Source organism: Dufourea novaeangliae, unplaced genomic scaffold (genome assembly GCF_001272555.1).
Source record: "Dufourea novaeangliae isolate 0120121106 unplaced genomic scaffold, ASM127255v1 scaffold120, whole genome shotgun sequence".
NCBI classification, from domain to species: domain Eukaryota; kingdom Metazoa; phylum Arthropoda; class Insecta; order Hymenoptera; family Halictidae; genus Dufourea; species Dufourea novaeangliae.
The window spans coordinates 365341-387563 of record NW_015373994.1 but is presented as its reverse complement, the minus strand read 5'-3'; the positions used below and the strand labels follow the sequence as shown (position 1 = coordinate 387563).

Sequence of the window (22223 nt, the reverse complement as noted above, 5' to 3'; positions counted from 1 at the left end):
TCTGGCAGCGTCGCGCGTGTCATAGTAAACCCTTTATCTTTTACCGTGACCTTTCCGGCGATAACACTTTCGATAAACGGAATTACAGCTGAAATTTCCCCGAGGCTGTTCATACACAGCGTGACAAAACAAACGGTTCGATCCAAGCCCGCGCGTACTTTCTTCTGTTAGAAAATATTATATTAAAATAAAATGTATTTTTCATATCGAATACTTTGGGTTGCCACCTCAGGTGTAATGTGTGTGCAGCTAGGAAGAATCGGGACGGTTCGAGCCGAAGTACGTCGACAATTCTCATCTAACTCGAAGGAACATGTGTGGGCGTACCGGAAGCTCTGTCCTCGCTCGGTGGAGCGCTGGGAATCACGCCCTTACGCTCCATTTCCTCCTTCAATCGGAACTTCTGCACTTTTCCGCTGACCGTTTTCGGGTAATCCTCGACGAACTCGACGTAACGCGGTATCTTGAAGTACGCGATCTTCCCCCTGCAATAGTCCCGCAGCTCGTCCGCGGTGAGACGGGCGCGTTCACGAAGACGCACGCACGCGCAAATTTCCTCCCCGTAGACCTTGTCGTAGGCACCGATAACCTGCGCCTCGAGCACCAGTGGATGCGTCATCAAAAAGTCCTCGACCTCCTGTAACCAACCGGAGATTCACCGGGGGGATAACGAAAGATCGAACGGTAGCCGGTCACGGTAACCCCCGTACCTTCGGGAACACGTTCTCGCCGCCCCGTATCACCACGTCCTTGAGCCGTCCGATTATATGACCGTAGCCGTCCGATCGTAGAACGAAAAGGTCGCCTGTTTTCAACCAACCTTCCTCGGTGATGGTCTGCTTGGTGTTTTCCGGGTCACCCCAGTACTCCATCATGACGTTGTAACCGCGTACCTGAAGCTCACCGATAGTACCGAACGGCACGATCGATCCCTTCTGATCCACAACCTAGAACACACGGGCGTGAACAAAGCGCAGTGTGAACCCGTTTATTCAAACGTGGAATACAGTAAATCATCGATGAGTGTTCGAAGGCTGCTCGGCACTGAGTGCTCACGCGTCATCTCCACCACTAGGCGCTTGACTGGTTCCCCGGGGGACCTCCCCCCAATGGTGGGGATGACGTTTGAATCGATGATGTTTCTTTTCTTACCCTCATTTCCATGTGATTGGAGATATGACCGACTGTGTTGTCCGTCAGCTCCGTCGATTCGCCGGGCAACGACTGACAGACCACCGCTGTCGCCTCCGTCTGACCGAACACCGTCTACGGCAATCGAGCATTAAACACCCCCCCCCAAGCATGTGGCAATCGTGCCGTTTCGGATGGAACGTAATAAACGTGGGGGCAAACCGAAACCATTCCATGGTGGCCGATTTCGCGAAAGGGAGAACATTATTGATCGCCAGGCAAGGAACGATATTTCTCCTCGCGGAATCGTATTTATGCATACGAGCCGAGGAGTTGCTCGGCGCGAGAGATATGTGCATAGATAACGGCCGTGTACGGAACGCGTTATGCCAGCCCGAATCGGCCGCGCGAGCCCCTCGTGTCGACGACCTATGACGTACCCTCCCCCGATCTACGAAGGACCGAAGATATTTCGACAATATTAAACGTAAAATGAGTCGATCGAAGTTTCTCGGCGATTAACGTCGCGTTCGTTGAACATTATTACTTTATAAAGGCGATGGAGATTTATGCGACCATGAAGTAACGTTAACAATCACCGATTGAGACCGATGAATTTACGTGCAATTATACTTTTGTTACGTTGGATAACGTAAGGTAGTTCGCCTTCGATTTATCGTTTCACGAACCATAAATTAACCGATTCCAGTAGTCTGACGCTTGCCTTTATCTTGTCGAAATGAAAACATTCTCGAATCCTCTTGAAGAGCGCCGGCGAGGCGGTGGCGCCTCCGGTGAAGCCGCAGACCAGTTTTATTGGCGGTGGTTGAAGTCGGTGATGGGCGTCGAGAAGATTGATCTAACGCAAACGGTCGACGTCTTATTTGAACAGGCCGACGAGAATTTTATTGCCTTCATCCCCCCTCCCTCAGGCCCCCGTCCACCCACCCCCGTAACGACGACGACGACGACGCCGTTGCTTTCTTACCCACATCGTCGGTGTCCCATAAGCGATCTCGCATTTCTCCTTCACCATCGCCTCTATGGACTTGACGGGATTGAAGGAGCGCGACTCCAGCACGAAGGCGATCCCCGAATGTAGCATCACCAGACTGTTCGTTATGCCGAACGCGTGGAAGAAGGGAACGTTCAGGCATACCTTCTGTCCCTCCCGAATTTCCGATCGCTCTAGAACCTACACAGATCAGAGTAATAATAAACGATACATCGACTATAAGACAGTTAAGAATCGTTAGAACTCGTTAGATAGAACTAAAAGGAACTAAGAAAAGAACCCCCGACTAGGGGACATAGGGGAGACCAGAACTGGTTGAACCAGAACTTTCACCGTTCAATAAGATATATCCAAATATATACCTTACCAAATATAATTACTGTTACAATGATACTTAGCCCACATTATTTATTAAGAATTAAACACCGCAAAAACTGTCCCACCAGCCTCTCCTACCGTTCGTCGACTGTCTCACCTGCCTGGCATTGTTCACCATAGACCTGTGCGACAACAGGGTCGCCTTCGGTTTCCCCGTGGTCCCAGATGTGAATTGTATGTTGCAGCCTGCGTGGCAGGATATCGCGTCTTGTTCCGCAGCGATCGCCTCGACCTCCTTCTTAGACGCAAGTTCCTCCACATCCTGGAACCGTCGTGTACCGCTGCAAAAAGATTCGTAGTTAGACGTGTTGTATCGATCGGCTGGATCGTACGCTCCATGGCGTTACGAAACACAAATCGGTGGCGCGCCGCGTACCGACAACCCGTAATGGGTCAGCCATTAACCTAATTGCGCGTCGACGGTGATTCCTTTCGCGGGGCAGCGATTATTAATCAAATCGACCCCGATGATCGGGCAGAAGTACGAAAATTACGAGGTCCCCGACGCGTGGAGGGGTGGAATCGGGTGCCAGATTGGCCTCCTCTGGATGGGGCGAGCGAGACGATCAATCGACGGTGGCCTGCAGGTGGCCTGGTTGCGGCCTCGTAGCCGCGAGAGGAAGGACTACGAGGCCGTGTTTTTAGGAAATTGCCAACCACTCCGGATAATTTGTTCCTGTTCGCGTTTCATCCACCGTTTCCGCGCGCGCCTTCGATAGCTATCATCAAACCAAATCACTGAAACCGTTCGAAAGAGTCGAGAAGCTCCTCGACGAACCGTGACATGCGTTCGGGTCTTTACAATAGACACATTCGTTTAATGGTACAGTAAATCCTCGATGAGTGTTCGAAGGCTCACACTGAACATTAACAAATTCGGTGCGAGTGGAAAGTGTAATTTCACATATCTCGTTACTGCCGAGGAGCCTCCAAACACTCATCGATAATTTACTGTAGTTCGCGACATTCAACGGAGACAAACCGTTTACATGCTGACCATTCGAACAATTACACATCCACGTTGGAAAAATTACATCCACGTAAGAACATAATCTTCACAAGGGGACGAAAGGGAAAACGGCCGTACGGATACGCGCAGAACAGTTTACACGGCTGGCGATATTAAAACCTCGAGACTCGACCGTCCCCGATGATTAACCCGCTTCCAACGAAGTCGAATTCCAAGTTACGCGTCGCGGCTCGTGATCACGCGATATTCATGACTCAAGAATCAAGGGGGGAGCCCCGCGGCGAGCCAGAAAGCGAACGCGGCCGCGAATACATTAAAACTGGCGCGGTGGTCGCGTTCGACCTCGTCTGATCTGGAGGGAACTTATCAGTAGAAACCGCCGGTCGGTCGCCTACGACGAATTTACCACGCCAAGGGGCTAACCGCGTTTCTAAACCGTCCCTACATAGCCCCGTTCCCTCCGTCGTTCAGCGACAGCGACCGCGTTTCCTAAGGACGAAGGATTTACGTGGCATCGTCGCCGTACTGTCCCGCTATCGACCGAGCCCTAGGCCGGATACCAAGAGTTATCGCGCGCTATGTCCCGTTCCCTCCGCGGTTTAAATTAAACGAAATTCCAAATGGACGGGGATGGGATCCTGCTTCTGGTATGTATATCATTCGCGGCAGATAACCGAGACTGGTGTCCATTGATTTTGTCCCGCGTACCCCGAAAGTTACGATATCCCGTGTTTCCCTGAACGGTCGTTACCACTAGCTTGTGACGTTGATCGAAAGCTTACTCCCTTACTTCACGTGATCCTTCGAATAGATAATTATGTGCTCCAAACTGGGGCACGCTTGTTTTGCCTCTAGCAACATGCGTGGATAGTTCTGCGTCTTGAAACCCTCCGGCGATATCACAGCCTTCGCGCCAACCTTCGCCAAACAGTAGGTGATCTCGTTGAGTTGGTAAGCGGGATTGATCCCGACGAGTATCAGGCCCGCTCGGGTCGCTGCCATGAAACTTATGAACCACTCGGCGTCGTTCGGTCCCCATATACCTAAACAATCACCGTGTTTAAGGCCGAGTTTCTTCAAACCGGCCGCCAAACGATCCGCCCGATCCAAGACCTCCTTGAACGTCAGACGAACGTTCCCCTCGATCGACACCAAACAATCTCTCTCCGGCCATCTCGTCGCCGCAGTTCCGAGCAATTGTCCCACTGTCTTTTCAAACAACGGCACGCTACCGCCTTCCGAGATGTACGACACATTCGTCCGAGTCTCGTGATTGAATCGTTTCTGTCCCGCGGTAAGACTGCGCGATTGCCAAGCCCTCGAACGATCTGGATTAAAAACAGAAAAAACAGTTAGATAAGTGTTTACGTAAACTCTTTTTCTATCTGTTCCTCTCACTCCATGTACAGTGTCGTTTTCAAGGCGACGAACCACTACTCACCGTGGAACGGCTTTTCCAAAATGGAAATGTATCTACGGTGACCATGAAGACTGGTGATCACTGGTGAGCTCTTGCTTAACGTCGAGCGCAGCATGTCTAACGATTCACGATTCGATTGTGCCGACGGCTACCAACTCTTATATGTATGTCACACTATCGGCACAAGCTATAATAATAGTCTGTACTCGATGTATTTACTATTGACACTATTTACATACGTCGGTTTCGTACCCGTTATTTCTCCAGTCGAGTTCCGACAGACGTGCGCGCACACTACACAAGCGAAGCATCGACTGCTAACTAAAAATCGAAGACGAATAAAGTTCTGTACGGGTACTTATGCAATCATGGAACTGTCGATGATAAATGAACATCGCAGTTTCCTTTGTATCTTTTTATCGCAAGCAATGGCCTCGCTGTCGCGTTATCAGGGTAAGTCACTTTTCTTAGGGGCAATTAACAACGATGCCCTCGGCAATAACGATGTTATTGTCAAAAATGCAGAATATTTCGAATATTTCGGTTGTCTGGTGGCTTTATTGCCGATGAATGAATGATAAACGGACTTTCCTCAAGATAATTCGTTATCGTTGGCCTCGTTGCAACGCAATAGTCCTTCCTTTGGAATGTCTAATCGAGCCGTGTAGAAAGGGGAATCGTTCCTTGCGTAAATACAGGGGTTAAGGTACATTTCATTCCAGCGTTTTTCGACTCGTACATTCTCCGAGTACTAAAAACGCACACCATGTTCGGTGAGTTACGTTCGTTTCCACCGTTTATAAATTCGAAGGGAATTGCTCGATGTTTCGAGGGAGAAATGCAACCCCCAGCGACAAGAGAAAGAATCGAAAGAAAGTACAATGAAAGACGGAAAGAGGATAAAACGGTGTCGCGTGAAGAAACACCGATAAAAACGTTCTGTCGCTCGTAGCAGAATAGTAAATAACGAAAAATGTAAAGTGTCCGTGATATACGAGACCGAAAAACAATACATCATCGTTCTCACGTGGTTATGGCATTGAAAAATCAGTCGATAAGGTTCTAACTTTAACGCAACCGATCATAACGATTCTTCTGATGTCTCTTTTAACACGTTTAATGCCAGAGTGAAAAAGGTCGTACGTAACCAGACACGCTTCCTTTCTTTTTTTAAATCATAAATCCATTATTTATTAGAATTATTTTTATTAGAATTATTTTTATTGTTATAAGTCTGAATAATATTTAAGCCATGTTTTACTGAATTTATGCACATATTGTTACAAATATATTGTAAACTCGTATTGTATACTTTTCTGAATCCAAGATAGTCGAAAAACCTGCACGTTTGTGGCGCCCTGTTGGGGGCCTACAGACCCCCACAAACATGCGCGAGCGGGCTCGGTTGCTCAACATTGGATTAAACGTTAACTATTAAATCTGTGGTTGTTAGAAAAAACGCCGAATTTTGCATTTTTCACTTTCGAGATATTGTCGTTTACAATTTTAAACACAAATTCTTGTTATCAACTGTATTTACTTATTTTCTTTTTATCACCTAAATGTATATTTCCGACATTTTACATATTTTTCTGTGCACGACATTGCTCTTTTTGTAAAATACATGTCGTATGTGATAAGGTGCTATTTTCGGTAAAACGAAAATATGGAGCATGAATATCTTTGTTTTATTTCATAGAAAATAAGTGATAGTATACGCAGATTAAAAGAAGTAAAAAATAAAAAACGGTCAGAAAAGAAGACACGACTACCATCGTAATCTCCAAATATAGTGGACTTACGTTGCTTTGCCCAAAGGTCGATGTATATTATCCGCACAGACATGGAACGTATCCGATCAGACAAGTATTCTTCAATGCATTTGGATATAAGGTCTTTATACTCATATTAATCAGAATGTTTTCTTGTAACTGAAGTACAATGAACCACTGTTTGGAGGCACTGTAATTATGACATGTTTACCGCAAAGTGCATTTCTGTTGGTTGACCGACCGGATGCCACCGTCTGAAAAACATATATAATATAAATACTCGTATCGTCAATTAATCATTGCCGATACAGAAACGTTACGTATCGGACGCGAACAATTCATTAAGGTTAATGAATTGAATATTGCACTTCGGATTAATTGCGTTATTTGTCCGCTCGTATAAAATTTGTTTCCATGCGTTTCTTTCGAACAAACACATGAATCCAGTATTCCACAGCTCGATCAATGCATAAACCCAAAGTTTTTCAAATTCTGACATCGGGGGTTTTCCTTTACAGCCACAGAAATAACCGTGTTCTATCAGTATTTGCGAACAAAAGTTACTCCCGTCAAAGCACCCGAGGATAACTCTATCATCGTCAGAAAACTGCCCGAATATTCTCGACCAATCCTACATATTTCACGGTGTAATTAATCCGTAACACCCCTGCAGTTTCCCCCGTTGTCCACGCTCGACATTCCGAACTAAAGTATAATCTCATTCCTCAAAAGGGAGGAACGCCACGCTCGGACAGAAAAGAAAAAGAAAGAAGAAACAAAACAACCCTCGAGGGAGGAAAGAAGGGCTCTTGATATAGCGGTGGTAAATCGCGTCGTCGTCAGGGGTGAAGGAAGAAGGAGGAGGGCAACGGTTAGTCTAAAACCGGCGGGCCGAGATAGGTGGATGGCGTGCCTTGTGGCCCGCGCCGGAAGTCGCGTGTCGACGTCGACCATGCCACCACCGTACCACCGTTCCGCGCCACCCCCACCACCCTTCGAACCTGCTGGTGGTGGGTATAGCGTGTACACACTCGGTTTCACCGCCGCTACCACCTCTGGGCTCGGTTCGGTGCACGGATCTGCCCGCATTTTCTTAGCTTCCGAGGAACCGAGGCCTACGGTGGCCTCTAGCCGGTCGGTCAGGCTCTGGTTTAGGCAGGACGCGCGTCCTCTCCGTCGGTGTGCTGCCCCCGTGGCTGTGACCGGAGGGGGTTCGATTCGTTTCGGTGGTGCACATACCCGCCCCGTTAACCCCGTGATTTCGCGCGTTGGCGTGACAGTGATTGGTCGATCTTCGTTCCCAACGAGAGGGTCGAGGGAGAGCTGCCCTCCGCTACGTAGCGTCTTCAGAACTGCCAGGATAAACGCGCCGTTAACACGCGCTCGAGGGTACCGACGCCACCGCTCTCCGACCGTTGTCAATGCGATCGAGCCCGTCGTGACGGTAAGAAATCAGGGATCGAGGGCTTCGGAGGAATCAACGGATCAGATAGAGAATCGTGACGGGGATTCGCTACGAACAGGATTTCGAAAGAAGGAATAAACCGATCGGTGGTGGATCTGCGAATGATGCCAGGCTCGACGATGAGACACCCACGGAAGAGGTACCATGAGCAGTAACAGCAAGAAAGTGTCGGGAGGGAAGGACGACAAGAAGAGCCCCTCGAGCAAAGAGGAGAGCCCCGTGGTCGGCAAGGATGACGCCGGTGGATCGTCCTCGACGGGAAGTACCGGCGCCTCCGCCGCCGGTGCAACGAATCCGGATGCAACACAGCCCGGAAGTAAGCCTGGATCGGCCGGGGCAACAGCGAGGGAAGCCGCGCAAAAGCTCCTCGGGGTTGCCGCGCGCGGAGAATGGGCACCGGTGGACCAGCTGCTCAAATCTCTGGAGAAGACGGTGCAGAACGTCGGGGAGGATGGCACGCTGGCGCCTCTCGCCGGTCTCATGGACCCGGTTAGTTGACGAGAACGATCGATCGGGAGAGAAATTGCACTGATTTTCGTTCACGAACGGATATTGTCTTCTGATATTTCCAGGTGACGGGCATGACGCCGCTGATGTACGCTGTGAAAGACAATCGGACGGCGTTGCTCGACCGGATGATCGAGCTGGGAGCGGACGTGGGCGCGAGAAACAACGCAAGTATCCACGTGAAAATAATTCCTTAATAGTCGAGATTGATCACCGTTACGCGAACGCTTCCGTGAAATGATTCAAAGGACTTCCCGCGGATCGATCCCATTCGCATGGTCCCGCCGAATTCTATGAACGACGACGACGACCATACGGTTTTCGTGCCGCGGCGACTCGGCTCGCGAGGCGTTAGCTTATAAAATAAACTCGTGCCCGCGTTTACGTGGCCGCGACACGTAATATTCGAGGCAGGCTCTGCGTGGCGGTCGGGCTCCTTATGTGTGCTCTGACCACGGTACGTGTACAGTTAACGATCTCCTTGTAATCCGTGTTGAAGTCGAACGGAGGTGGGTAAGATCGCGTGAAGGAGGGCCAAGGCCAAGGGGTTCCGTTGGGGTAGCGAGAAAGTAACGCGCGCCCGTATAACTAGGCCGTCGAGTCACTAGGGCGAAAAAGTAGTCCTGATTACGGCCGCTGATAACGAACGCGACTTTTCGAGATTCGATCGGCGCGTTTCTTCGCGGCCGTGAGATGATTATGGGACGACGCCTACGCTTCCACGAATCTCGAGAGCCCTTGGCCGAACGACCGACCGCTACCACGCAACGGAAACGTTATAGTATATGCAACGGTATTCCCCATTCACCGTGAATTCGAGGAACCTCTCGAACGATTCCAGAAACGATGACGCAACGCCCAAGGGGTGCTCGCCTAACGAGGCTAATCGCGAGCCTCGTGATCTCGCCGTGCCCCACCCATCGGTCCGACATCATTTTCAAATCGTTCGATCCTATATAGAAAGAACGTTCCTTTTATTCTGGGCGCGGCAAAACGCGATTTATAACCCCAGGGGTTTCCCTGCCAGCCACTCTCGAGACCAGCGAATCTTGTCGGTTCCCCTGGCGATTTATTCCTCGACCACGATCCCAGGCCACCCAGGGAGCTATTTCGTTCGATCGGTCGGAAGTAACCGCAGAACCGGGGGCGGGGGTATATGGAACTCGCGTTGATCATAGACGGAAATCGTTCCGCGTCCCGTTCACGATATCGCTGATCGTTTTTCACAGGACAATTACAATGCTCTCCACATCGCGGCCATGTACTCCAGGGAGGACGTCGTCAAGCTGCTGTTGTCGAAACGCGGCGTCGATCCGTACGCCACTGGAGGGGTAGGAACCAGTTCCAATTTCCATCGATTATCGTTTCCATTCTAAAGCACCGTGGATCCGGGAATACCGCGATAGAGCCAGTTTATTCATTAAGGTCGTTACTACTTTAAACTCTCACGGGCATCTTGATTGAAAGTTTCTCTCGTTGTTCGCCCCAAGGCTTTCCACCTTGGGTCATTGGCTCGTAGTAGTATTTCCATTTCACGTGTCCCAACCCTGAAATACATTAATTCCACGATTCAGTTGTTGTTACAAATGAACATTGTGCAATGTTCGAAGTACAGCCGAAACAACAAACTGCGGTGCATTTGGTCGCGTCGAGACAAACGGGCACAGCGACGTCGATTCTTCGAGCGCTATTGGCCGCCGCCGGACGAGACATCAGACTGAAAGTCGACGGGGTAAGCATACGATAACGAATTTGTTTCCTTCTATGTTTCGAAATTCTTCCGTGAACTTGCTACATTATTTTTTTTTCTTACTCAAACGTTACACCAATCGACCGAATTCGTCTTCCATCACGATTTCTATCGCCCAATGGGTCCCGATTCCGCCGTTCCACGTTTCTCGCGTGACGCGAATGATGCCCCGGGAATATCACTGCCTGGTACCGAACAGCTATCATAATTCTCCGCCGGGTCGCTTCTTCTTCTTCCTCTTCTTCTACTTCTGCCTCCCTTCAACCAATTCCTCATCCATTCCCCCCATTCCTCCCCGCGTACAGCTCTCCTAATGTTCTCCGTTCTTTGTCTCGTAAAAACGAACGGGGACTGGGACGGTATTCGGCTCGCCAACGTCGATATTCACTTCTTCCCGCATTACGAAATACGGCTATTTATGGAAATCACACGTCCCGCCCACGTTCTTCTTTCCTCGCTGTAATCGACCCATAGCGCAACGATTAACTCGGGGATCAACCCCCGGATCGAAATTCTTAGGAAGCTACGGGGATACGGAGCTGACCTTTACGTTATACGTTTTCGCAGAAAGGGAAGATACCACTGTTATTAGCGGTGGAAGCTGGCAACCAGTCGATGTGTCGGGAACTGTTGTCTCAACAGGCACCGGAACAGCTTCGAACCACCACCCCGACAGGAGACTCCGCGCTTCATCTGGCGGCCAGAAGAAGGGACATCGATATGGTCCGGATATTGGTAGACTACGGGGCGACTGTGGACATGCAAAATGTACGAAAAATCAGACAGACAGACAGTCAGACAAACCGTTAGAACTTTCGAAACAGAATAGAAAATACCCATGGCAGTTACACATTACACGGCCTTTCAGGGGGACGGGCAAACGGCACTGCACATCGCTAGCGCTGAGGGCGACGAGACCCTGGTCAAGTACTTTTACGGTGTAAGGGCCTCCGCCTCGATCACCGATCACCAGGATCGTACTCCCATGCATCTGGCCGCAGAGAACGGACACGCAACGATAATCGAATTGCTCGCGGACAAGTTCAAAGCCAGTATATTCGAGAGGACCAAGGACGGGTCCACGTTGATGCACATCGCCTCGTTGAACGGCCACTCGGAGTGCGCGACGATGCTCTTCAAGAAGGGCGTCTACTTGCATATGCCGAACAAACGTGGCGCCCGGTCGATTCACACAGCGGCCAAGTACGGTCATGTCGGGATCATAAGCACTCTGCTGCAACGGGGCGAGAAGGTACATACACGGAATTTCAAATGGCTGGGAGGGATCACTGCGAGCGGAATAACTTTCTGAACTTCGTGGAATAGTTGCCGGGAGGCGGGGGGAGGGGCCGCCCATTGCGTTAAGTAATCGCTCTTAAAGCCAGTTACCTATTCCGATGGCTAACCCATAAAGATTAAAACTACCCTGTTACGCGGCTGTTAAAGGCTTAAAACCGAAAATATTGTATAATTTCTGACCTATGCTCCGCGAACCATACGCAGGTAGACGCGACGACCAACGACAATTACACGGCATTGCACATTGCCGTGGAGAACGCGAAACCGGCAGTCGTCGAAACTCTGTTGGGATACGGTGCAGAAGTACACGTCAGGGGCGGCAAGCTTCGCGAGACTCCTCTTCATATTGCGGCCAGGGTGCCGGACGGTGAAAGATGCGCGTTGATGCTGCTGAAATCTGGAGCCGGACCGAATCTGACCACCGACGACGGTCAAACACCTGTCCACGTAGCGGCTAGTCACGGAAACCTAGCCACGTTGTTGCTGCTCCTCGAGGACGGCGGGGATCCCATGTACAAGTCGAAGGTAGGACAATCCTAATAATTCCACTGTTGGGATGAATCGATTAAGTGAATAAGAGAGCTTTATAAATATACAGGATGGACCACGAAATGCGATCAGCTTAGATTATTGTACTGCTAGATCGTATATATTTTTTTTGGCTAATATAACATAACTTGAGAGCTTTAAGTTGATTGCACCCAATTTGTTGTCAAACCTTTGTTTCCAGAGTTTTCAAGGCCACCTTCAGTTTTGTTATACATAAACCTATCACTTTAGAATAGTGAGACGAATTCAGCAAGCATCACAATTTTTTTCTTCAAATACAGCTACTAATAGTAACATATACTATTATAATTAGTATTATAATTCCACCTTTATCGTTTCTCTAATACCTCTTCCACGACGACGCGAATCCTCCCGCAGAACGGTGAAACGCCGTTGCACTTGGCTTGCCGCGGTTGCAAGGCGGACGTGGTGCGGCACCTGATCCAGTTCGTGAAGGAGAGGAAGGGCCCGGAAACGGCGACTGCCTACGTGAACAGCGTGACAAACGAGGGCGCGAGCGCTCTGCATTACGCCGCCCAGATCGAACCGTCGGAAGTCGTGGTTCCCGGTGACGATCGAGCGGTGGTTCGCGCCCTACTGGAGGGCGGAGCGGATGTCTCTCTGCAAACGAAACAGACGCAGGAATCGGCTTTCCATTATTGCGCGCTCGCCGGCAACAACGAGGTGTTGTCCGAGATGATTAGTCGTATGTCCGCGACCGAGGTGCAGAAAGCGTTGAACCGTCAGAGCGCGGTCGGCTGGACGCCGTTGCTAATTGCGGCGCACCGTGGCCATATGGAGCTGGTCACAACATTGCTGGCGAATCACGCCAGGGTCGACGTGTTCGATCTCGAGGGACGATCTGCCCTTCATCTAGCGGCGGAACACGGTTACCTACAGGTCTGCGATGCGTTACTCGCGAACAAAGCGTTCATAAACTCGAAGTCGCGGGTCGGTCGAACAGCGTTGCATCTGGCGGCGATGAACGGTTACTCGCATCTCGTCAAGTTTCTGATCCAAGACCACGGCGCCGCTATAGACGTTCTCACGTTACGAAAACAAACGCCTCTTCACTTGGCAGCTGGGGCTGGCCAGTTGGAGGTGTGCAAACTTCTGCTGGAACTCGGCGCGAGCATAGACGCTACCGACGATCAGGGCCAGAAACCGATCCACGCGGCGGCGATGAACAATTACGCGGAGGTCGCCCAGCTGTTCTTGCAACGGCATCCGAGTCTGGTGATGGCGTGTACCAAAGACGGGAACACTTGCGCCCACATAGCTGCGATGCAGGGCAGCGTGCGAGTGATCGAGGAGCTGATGAAATTCGACCGGCAAGGTGTCATCTCCGCGCGTAACAAGCTGACGGAGGCGACGCCGCTTCAGCTCGCGGCCGAGGGAGGACACGCGGAGGTGGTGAAAGCGTTGGTCAGAGCTGGCGCGTCGTGCGCGGACGAGAATCGTGCGGGATTCACCGCGGTGCATCTTGCCGCCCAACACGGGCATGGTCAGGTGTTAGAAGTTATGCGATCATCCACGTCTCTTCGTATATCCAGCAAGAAACTCGGCGTTACAGCTCTTCACGTGGCTGCTTACTTCGGACAAGCTGGTACGGTCTTCCTTCTGTGAATATAAAATACAGTGGACTCTTGATCGAATGCAGTTTGCTATAATGCCACGCGAGGGAGTTCTATTCGTGTGTACTTTCACGCACCCAAATTCGCTTTCTCAAGTTACTCAAGTACTTGAGAATTGTACCCTCCTACAGCCTCGGCAATATACAATCAACAGTCCACTGTAGTCTCACTCTTTATCCTCAACGAAAATTGAAGAATTTCCATGTATACTCTTGCAGACACTGTACGTGAATTGCTCACCTATGTACCGGGTACGGTGAAATCCGATCCACCGACCAGTGGATCCCTCGTAGGGGAGCTGGGCTCGGAATCTGGGATGACGCCGTTGCACCTGGCCGCCTATTCCGGGAACGAGAACGTGGTCCGGCTGTTGTTGAATTCCGCCGGTGTCCAGGTATCTGGAGTGGAAAGATCGTAAGAAACATTCGCCCCGTCCACGGGACGATTCGATGATCGCGACACGCAACGCGTGATGATACTTGCCCGCAGGTGGAGGCAGCCACGACCGAGAACGGCTTCAATCCGCTTCATTTGGCCTGTTTCGGCGGTCACATCACCGTGGTGGGATTGCTTCTGAGCAGATCGGCGGAGCTGTTGCACAGCGCGGATCGTTACGGGAAAACCGGTCTGCACATCGCGGCGACCCACGGACATTACCAGATGGTCGAGGTGCTTCTGGGCCAGGGGGCGGAAATAAACGCGACCGACAAAAACGGTTGGACCCCGTTGCATTGCGCCGCACGGGCCGGTTATCTCGATGTTGTTAAGCTGCTCGTGGAGAGCGGCGCATCGCCGAAGAGCGAGACCAATCTCGGTTGCGCGCCGATTTGGTTCGCCGCCTCGGAGGGCCACAACGACGTGCTCAAGTATCTCATGGAGAAGGAGCACGATACATATGCCCTGATGGACGATAAGAGGGTAAGGCCGATGGGGGTATACCACGGTTTCGTTTCGTTTCGTTTCGTTTCGTTTCGTTTCCCTCCACCCTTGGAAACCCAAGCCAGGTCCCGAGCAACCAGGCGCAACGGGGAATTTACGAAACTCTTTTAACGCAGGCAATGATCGCTCTCGGTCGAACCGATAAATTTTCGACGAGTACCGACTCTGTAGATAGCGTGCACGCGATCCCCCTCCTCGTTAAATTCCCACCTCCCTCCCCCCTATTGTACGAAATGGTATTCGTGATGGACGCAGATCGAACTCGTGTTTTGTCTTTCAGTTCGTCTATAACATGATGGTGTGCAGTAAGAGCCACAACAACAAGCCCATAGAGGAATTCGTGTTGGTGTCACCGGCACCGGTAGACACCGCCGCGAAACTCTCCAATATCTACATGAAACTGTCGGAGAAAGAGAAGGAAAGAGCGAAGGATTTGATCGCGGCTGGGAAACAGTGCGAGGCGATGGCTACGGAACTGTTGGCCCTTGCGGCGGGCGCGGATTCCGCTGGGAAAATTCTCACTTCGATGGATCGACGGAACGTCGAGTTCTTGGACGTTCTGATCGAGAACGAGCAGAAGGAAGTGATCGCGCACACGGTCGTGCAGCGGTATCTGCAGGAGCTCTGGCAGGGCAGCCTGAACTGGAACGCGTTCAGGACGATCCTGTTGTTCATCGCGTTCCTCGTATGCCCACCTGTCTGGGTGGTGTTCGCTCTTCCCCTCGGCCACAAGTACAACAACGTGCCGATCATAAAGTTCATGTCGTACCTCACGTCCCATATTTATCTGATGGTCTTCCTGTTGCTGGTCGGCATAATTCCTATATACCCGGTGGTCAGAGCGAGCCTGTTGCCGTACTGGTACGAGTGGTGTCTGCTCGTGATGCTATCCGGACTGTTGCTATTCGAGCTTACCAATCCGAGCGACAAGAGCGGCCTCGGCTGGATCAAGCTGGCGGTGTTGCTGTTCGGGATCTTCGGGGTCGCTTTCCATCTGATGGGTTTCGTAATCGTTAGCCGACCCTACTGGCCGACCCTCCTATACCTGAGGAACCAACTGTTCGCGCTCAGCTTCCTGTTGGCCTGCGTGCAGATCCTGGACTTCTTGTCGTTTCATCATCTGTTCGGCCCGTGGGCGATCATCATCGGGAACCTGATGAAGGATCTCGCGAGATTTCTCGCTGTGTTGGCGATCTTCGTGTTCGGTTTCTCGATGCATTTCGTCGCGCTGAACCAAGCGTTCAAGAACCAATCGATCCAGGACGCACGTATCGAGGACAGGAAGAAGAAAGGCGCCTTCAACGACGGTAAGTTCGTCAAGCACGTGATCCTTCTTAGATTTCTTTTTGGGAGAGAGAAACGGAGAGAGAATAGCCTCCTGACTTTTACCCCTGTCTTATCCCTCGGATACGATCGCAGCTATACTCTGTCTATATACAAAAGAAAAGAAAAGAAAAATGAAAAGATAAGTCAGCGGCGCGGTCGATGGGACCGCGAACATGCGATACGCGCGAGTATATACACGAATACCGTCTCATCGGGGTCACGGCTCGTTATTGTGTTCGAAGCCGTGTTCAACGGCTACGTTAACACGCGTACTCGACGCATCTCCTTGTGCGGAAATCTGCTCGATCAACGAATCATATTTTCGAAGATATTCGGTATACTATATACAATATAACTCGTGCCTCCTTGGCGATCGAAATTTCCTTAGACCCTCGCGGGACGCCTTGACTTGAAACGAGTTTCGAACGTAAAGCGGCACCATGAGATTGTCCGATATCGACAGAGATATACATATAATATACATACACTACTTTTTTTTTTTATGATGCACCAAGATCCCGTCCAAACTGCCCCCGACTATTTAAGCCATAGACAAAACAAAACGCCTCGTGATAAACGCATAATCGGTTGAATTACAATAAATAGATTTGTTGGCCAATGTTACGGAATGGATGATGGAGACGCCGTCGACGGCGCCTCCTCGTCGCTACGGCCGCTACAAGAAAAAGAATGAGTGTTGTGACGATAACTCCCGAGATAGTAAGTTTTGCCGTGCGGGAACGGTCTAACGAGACCATCTTCCCGCAAACCGGAAACGGAACGCGAAATGAATGGCAAATTGGCACGTGCACAACGGAATGCAGGACACGATTCTTCTTGGTGTCGTATCGTCTGCATTGTGCGTTTCGCCGGATGTGTGTTGCCTGCTGGGACTGCTGCCTGTGATTCCAATCAAACAGACGCGAGAAATGTGTGTCTCACTACGCGTCGTTAACCCGCGCCTGCGATTCGGCCTTCCGACGCAGCTTCCCTGCTCTCGTCATCTTCTATGCAACATTTTCCCTGGATCCTTTCTTTTGAGTTCTTTCTTCTCCATCCATGGACATATCATCTGACTCCGAAACATTCCGCGGGAGACCGAATCGCGGCTACTCGGTGTGTCCACGGTAGTGATGGGCGATACAGTTTCGTTTTGCATCGATATTTAATGTGACGATATATTCCAGTATCGATACTTAACACGGTAATATCGAAATTTCGATACAATCGCTGTATTTGTCGTAACGTAACAGGCCGCAAGGAAAATGGACAAGTTTGCGATTGGTCGATTTCTTTTCCGCATTCAGAACCGTCCTTAGTAAATATCAGCTTCGATAAATGATTTATATTTATTTTTCGATTAAATTACTTCTAATTTAACTGCAAATATCGATAACCATAATATCGATATTTTCATTTCTGATATACATATGTATCGGTAGTCTGTGGTATCAATACGAAATATCGATACAATTCGAATGTAACGACATCACTACTCGACGGCTCGATCTCGATCTCGATACACCGATCTCGAGATCACAGGTGTACGTACACCCGCCGAGTGTGGGTTGACGACCACTGCCGGCTTGTTTTCTTATATCACGGGGCGCCAATCGAGCGCGCGTTTCTCCACAGCCTCTGTTGTGTTGTGCATCGTTCTGCATATTTCTCTGAACGTGCATTACTTACTTGTTATATTATACCATACAAAGAGCAATGTTGTTTTTCTCGTGCTGTTCGAGTCTTGCGCAATGCGTGTTCTGTGTGTCACTTGTGTTCGGCCAGGTCGTGTATACGGACATCGGAGCGATGGCTATCCCGGGCATAGTGTATCATCGTTTCGATCCCGGCGGTACTGTCCGACGCGCGCGCACATTCAAACCAGAAACAAATCCAACATCCTCGAACTCTCTCGATCTCTCCGTTCTACGTTTCCCATTCGTTCCTTCTGCCGTTTCGTCCCCATACAGACACGTTTCCTTCCTGCCTACCTTAATAATTCCGTGTCTTCCGACACCGGGGACGGTCGTTTTGCGTTGTTTCCCGACGCGACGATCACTCGGGGGGAAGCAGCGAGGCGTCCGAATCTTCTTGTCCTTGCATGCGCACGGTAAATACATAGTTCTTATTCTGCGTTATCCTACGTGTTTGTTCTGCGCGCGCCGCTACTTGCAAAATTCCCTTTCGAATGCTCGTGAAGAGAGTAAAGAGTGAGAGAAAGAATGACAGAAAGAGAATGAGAGAGAGAAAGAGAGAAACAAAAAAAAAAAGACACAAACGGTTCGTCGTCGTCTGCATGCTGCATCTCATCGTCCAGAGCAAACGAATCGATTATTGCCAGTCCCGTCGAGTTCCGGAGACACGGGGGTAGAGAAGAGCACACAGAGAGCCCGTGCAATCCAGCGCGATCGATAACGTATATAGATACACACACACACACCACCCATCCCGGCTTTTGTAGAAATCGACTCGATGCATCCCGCGCGAAGTTGCTCGTAGCGGATATGTACCTTGCGCTGCAAATGAGAGAGAAAAAAAGAAATGAAAAAAAAATATGTAATGCACCAGACGGAATATAGAATAATTCAAATTCAAAAAGAACAAAAAAAAAAAAAATGAACTAAGTAACTAACAAATACCACCTTCGACAAGTTAGACGACACCCGAAACAAAAAAAAAAAATGTTACACGACGTGGATCGAAGCTCACCTGAACGTCCGGCATGCATCCAACGTTATTCGCAAAGCATGGCCAGTCTCTGTAATTAGCATGAGCATGTTCGTTCAAGTACGTTCATCGTTCGTTCGTTCGTTCGTTCGATCGTTCGTTTACTTCTAATGTGCGTATGATACACCACCCGCATCCATACATAGCGAGCCCACCAGTAGCCAGCCTGTCTGAACGGCACGAAGCAGCAACAAAACGCCAGTAACCTCACGAGAGAATACCAATGTGAAACCAAAAAAAAAAAAACAAACAAACAAACAAACAAACAAAAAAGACAAAAATCAAGAACCATATGTGTGTTGTGCCTCGAATTCCAGTAAAGATGAACCCGGTACTCGCCTTCGAGTACCTGTTCTTCGCGGTCTTTGGCCAGACGACCCACGGCGAGCTGAAGGTCGAGACCAATCAGCCGCAGTGGACCTCGGTCCTCTTCAAGCTGGCATTCGGCGTATACATGTTGGTCTCGGTAGTCGTATTAATTAATCTGCTGATCGCGATGATGAGCGACACCTACCAGCGGATACAGGCGCAATCGGACATTGAGTGGAAATACGGGCTGAGTAAACTGATCCGTAATATGCACAGGTAAGCCTCTCGCGGGCGAACGTATCTCGTTTCGAGGCCGTTACCGGATCGCTCGTCGCGCTCCGATCGGAATTCAAGTTAATGTATGTTGCGTCCACGAAAACATTCACCTCCGCGGATAAGGGAGCCTACGCATTTTTTGCCGACGAATAATCGTCGCCACGTACACTATGCATATCGTGCTAACCACGATAAACACAATGCAACCAATCCCCCTCTTATATCTCGTTTTGCGAATTCGGCCACCTGCCGCGTCGCGTCACTCGCCATTTGTAGTTCACAAAAATTCAAACCGAAAAATCTCTGCGGGATAGCCTGGACACGCGATTCCGTGTTGCAGAACGACCACCGCTCCGTCGCCCCTAAACTTGCTCACTACATGGATCGTGTACTTCATCAAGGTGTGCAAGCAACGCGCAGCCAAACGTAAACGGCCCTCGTTGGTCCACATGATGGGACTACAGCGGGCCGGTCGTCTGTCGCCAAGATCGAAGATGGGGGCGAAATGGTTGGCGAAAGTGAAAAAGGGTCAGGTCAGACCGAAAGACAGCGTCGCCCTGTCCGTGGTGCATTTAAGTCCTCTCGGTAGCCAATTGTCCTTCAATAGCGCGACCAGGATCGAGAGCGTGGTAGACTGGGACTCGATCAGAAAGAAATACCTGGCACTGACCGGCAACGAACCTGAGAAAGAAGCGGACAAGGATGACAAGGACGAAGAGAACGAGAACGAGGAGGAGAACGGACCGACGGCGACCAACTCGTCCACGGTACCAGCGACGACTTCGACGCCACCGATCTAGAGGAACCATACGGTTCCTCGCCTCGGAAATAACGGAAGAGTTCGATCCACCCCGTCGCGAATGTACGATTGTAAATTACCCGAACCGCGATGATGCGATTAAAAAGAAAAAGAAAGAGCTCTACCGCGTCGAAAGAATATCATCCTAGGCAACATCTCGTAGTTGGACACGTGACCTCTTCGAAGATCGACGATCTTTACCGCGAGTCTATAGTCCCGAGCTGGTAGCATTTCGGAATTTACGTAAGTAGCGTCCGGAACACGATACAGCGTGATACGAGTGTTATCGTGAGTCCAACGTTGACCCAGCATGGCTATCCTTCTTCTTGGACTGCGCTTCAATTTGCCCCTCCTCCCGCTCCGACGGTTTCTTCGCGATAAATCCACCGTCTCCTCGTAACTTGAACAAAAAGCGAAAATTAGCAGCGGGAGTTGTAAACAGTCTCGCGAATGCATCCCCTTAAATTTAAGATCTTAGTACGACGCAGAGGTTTCTTTCGCGGTTTAGCGATTAGCCGTTAGCAACACAGAAGCCTCGAGAAGCTCGAGGCGGACAATGAACATGCACGTACAATTACAAGCATCCAAAAATGAAAGAAACACACACACGGAACATTATAATATACATACGTACATACAGACAGCATCCATTGCCTTAAGCCGGCCCGCGGTGCAACAGACTTTTTCACCAGACATATCGTTCCCACGTATTTCCAGTCAGGATGAGTCCCGTACTGGCCGTTGAGTTATTGTTCTTCGCCATCTTCGGTCAGACGACCCACGAACAATTCAAGGTCGAAATAATGCAGCCCGAGTGGACCACAGTGCTCTTCAAGCTCGCCTTCGGCATTTACATGCTGGTCTCGGTGGTCGTGCTGATTAATCTGCTAATCGCCATGATGAGCGACACATACCAGCGGATACAAGCTCAGTCCGACATCGAGTGGAAGTACGGATTGAGTAAGCTCGTTAGGAACATGCACAGGTAAGAGGGACTGTTATAATCCACCGCTCAACAACCAGGCTCTCCAATTATCAATCTGTAAAATTTCCCCCCCGATGCGTTTTGCATGCCCGCGTATTCCGATGTCGAGTCCGCTCTGTTTCGTTCATCGACGGTTCTCCCCCATTCGTTGCATAGGGTACACCGCGAAAACATCATAATTGACCGGTGCACATTTGTCGAATGCGCAGGACAAGCACAGCGCCATCCCCGCTGAATCTGCTTACCACCTGGATGGCGTATTTGTACAAGCTGTGCAAGAAACGCGCCGCGAAAAAGCAACGACCTTCTCTCGTCCGCTTGATGGGGGGATTGCAGAGATCCGACGCGTTATCTCCGCGTTCCAGAATGGGCGCCAAGTGGCTGTCCAAAGTGAAAAAGACTCAGGTGGGCCACAAAGACAGCGTCGCCTTATCCGTCGTTCACCTGAGCCCCCTTGGTAGCCAGCTATCGTTCAGTAACGCGGTCAGAATCGACAACGTCGTCGATTGGGAAGCGGTCAGACGAAAATACCGTGATCTCTACGGCGAGAAAGTCGAGAAACACGCCGAGGAATCGAAAGAGTCCACGGAACACGAGACGTTCACGGCGACTCTGGAAAACACATTGGTCGCGCCAACCGCCGGAAATCAGGCTGCGCCCACCACAGTTCCCTGAATCGATCAATTGTCGACGATCGATGCTTCAATACCACAGACGGCCAATCATAACATTGTTTTCCAACAAATATATTGTACAGTTCCCTCTCGTACGACGATCTTTCTTATCAAAATAAACGTCCAAATCGACAGGTCCCGTTTTGTGGTTGTACTACTACCAGCGAACCTCTCATCCTTTCTCGCGACACGGTGTAACACCGACGATCGTTTACGAGCATAACGATACCAGTAAGGTGGTTAGTCCTCGTGCACTGTCACTGTTTAGTATACTATCTGCGCCTTCAATGTTTCACCT

At 50.2% G+C, this 22223-nt stretch overlaps 3 protein-coding genes across 3 annotated transcripts; 2 read left to right on the top strand and 1 right to left on the bottom strand.

The window, feature by feature from the left end:
- Positions 1-205: 205 nt before the first annotated feature.
- Positions 206-5055, bottom strand: LOC107187924 (acyl-CoA synthetase family member 2, mitochondrial). Its single transcript, XM_015576127.1, has 8 exons — positions 4936-5055; positions 4285-4822; positions 2622-2805; positions 2120-2326; positions 1856-1990; positions 1153-1266; positions 711-947; positions 206-637 (listed from the first exon to the last, which is right to left on the bottom strand). Exons 1-8 carry the CDS (start codon positions 5027-5029, stop codon positions 299-301), a joined length of 1848 nt encoding a protein of 615 aa, XP_015431613.1. The 5' UTR covers positions 5030-5055; the 3' UTR covers positions 206-298.
- A 3240-nt stretch (positions 5056-8295) lies between these two features.
- Positions 8296-20267, top strand: LOC107187919 (serine/threonine-protein phosphatase 6 regulatory ankyrin repeat subunit A-like). Its single transcript, XM_015576122.1, has 14 exons — positions 8296-8640; positions 8724-8825; positions 9888-9989; positions 10274-10390; positions 10976-11176; positions 11277-11660; positions 11912-12232; positions 12635-13862; positions 14109-14284; positions 14380-14808; positions 15110-16136; positions 16762-16875; positions 19200-19467; positions 19808-20267. Exons 1-14 carry the CDS (start codon positions 8296-8298, stop codon positions 20265-20267), a joined length of 5274 nt encoding a protein of 1757 aa, XP_015431608.1.
- A 688-nt stretch (positions 20268-20955) lies between these two features.
- Positions 20956-21965, top strand: LOC107187920 (transient receptor potential cation channel subfamily M member 5-like). The gene is made up of 2 exons (XM_015576123.1): positions 20956-21251; positions 21461-21965. Exons 1-2 carry the CDS (start codon positions 20989-20991, stop codon positions 21924-21926), a joined length of 729 nt encoding a protein of 242 aa, XP_015431609.1. The 5' UTR covers positions 20956-20988; the 3' UTR covers positions 21927-21965.
- The last annotated feature ends 258 nt before the right edge of the window (positions 21966-22223 follow it).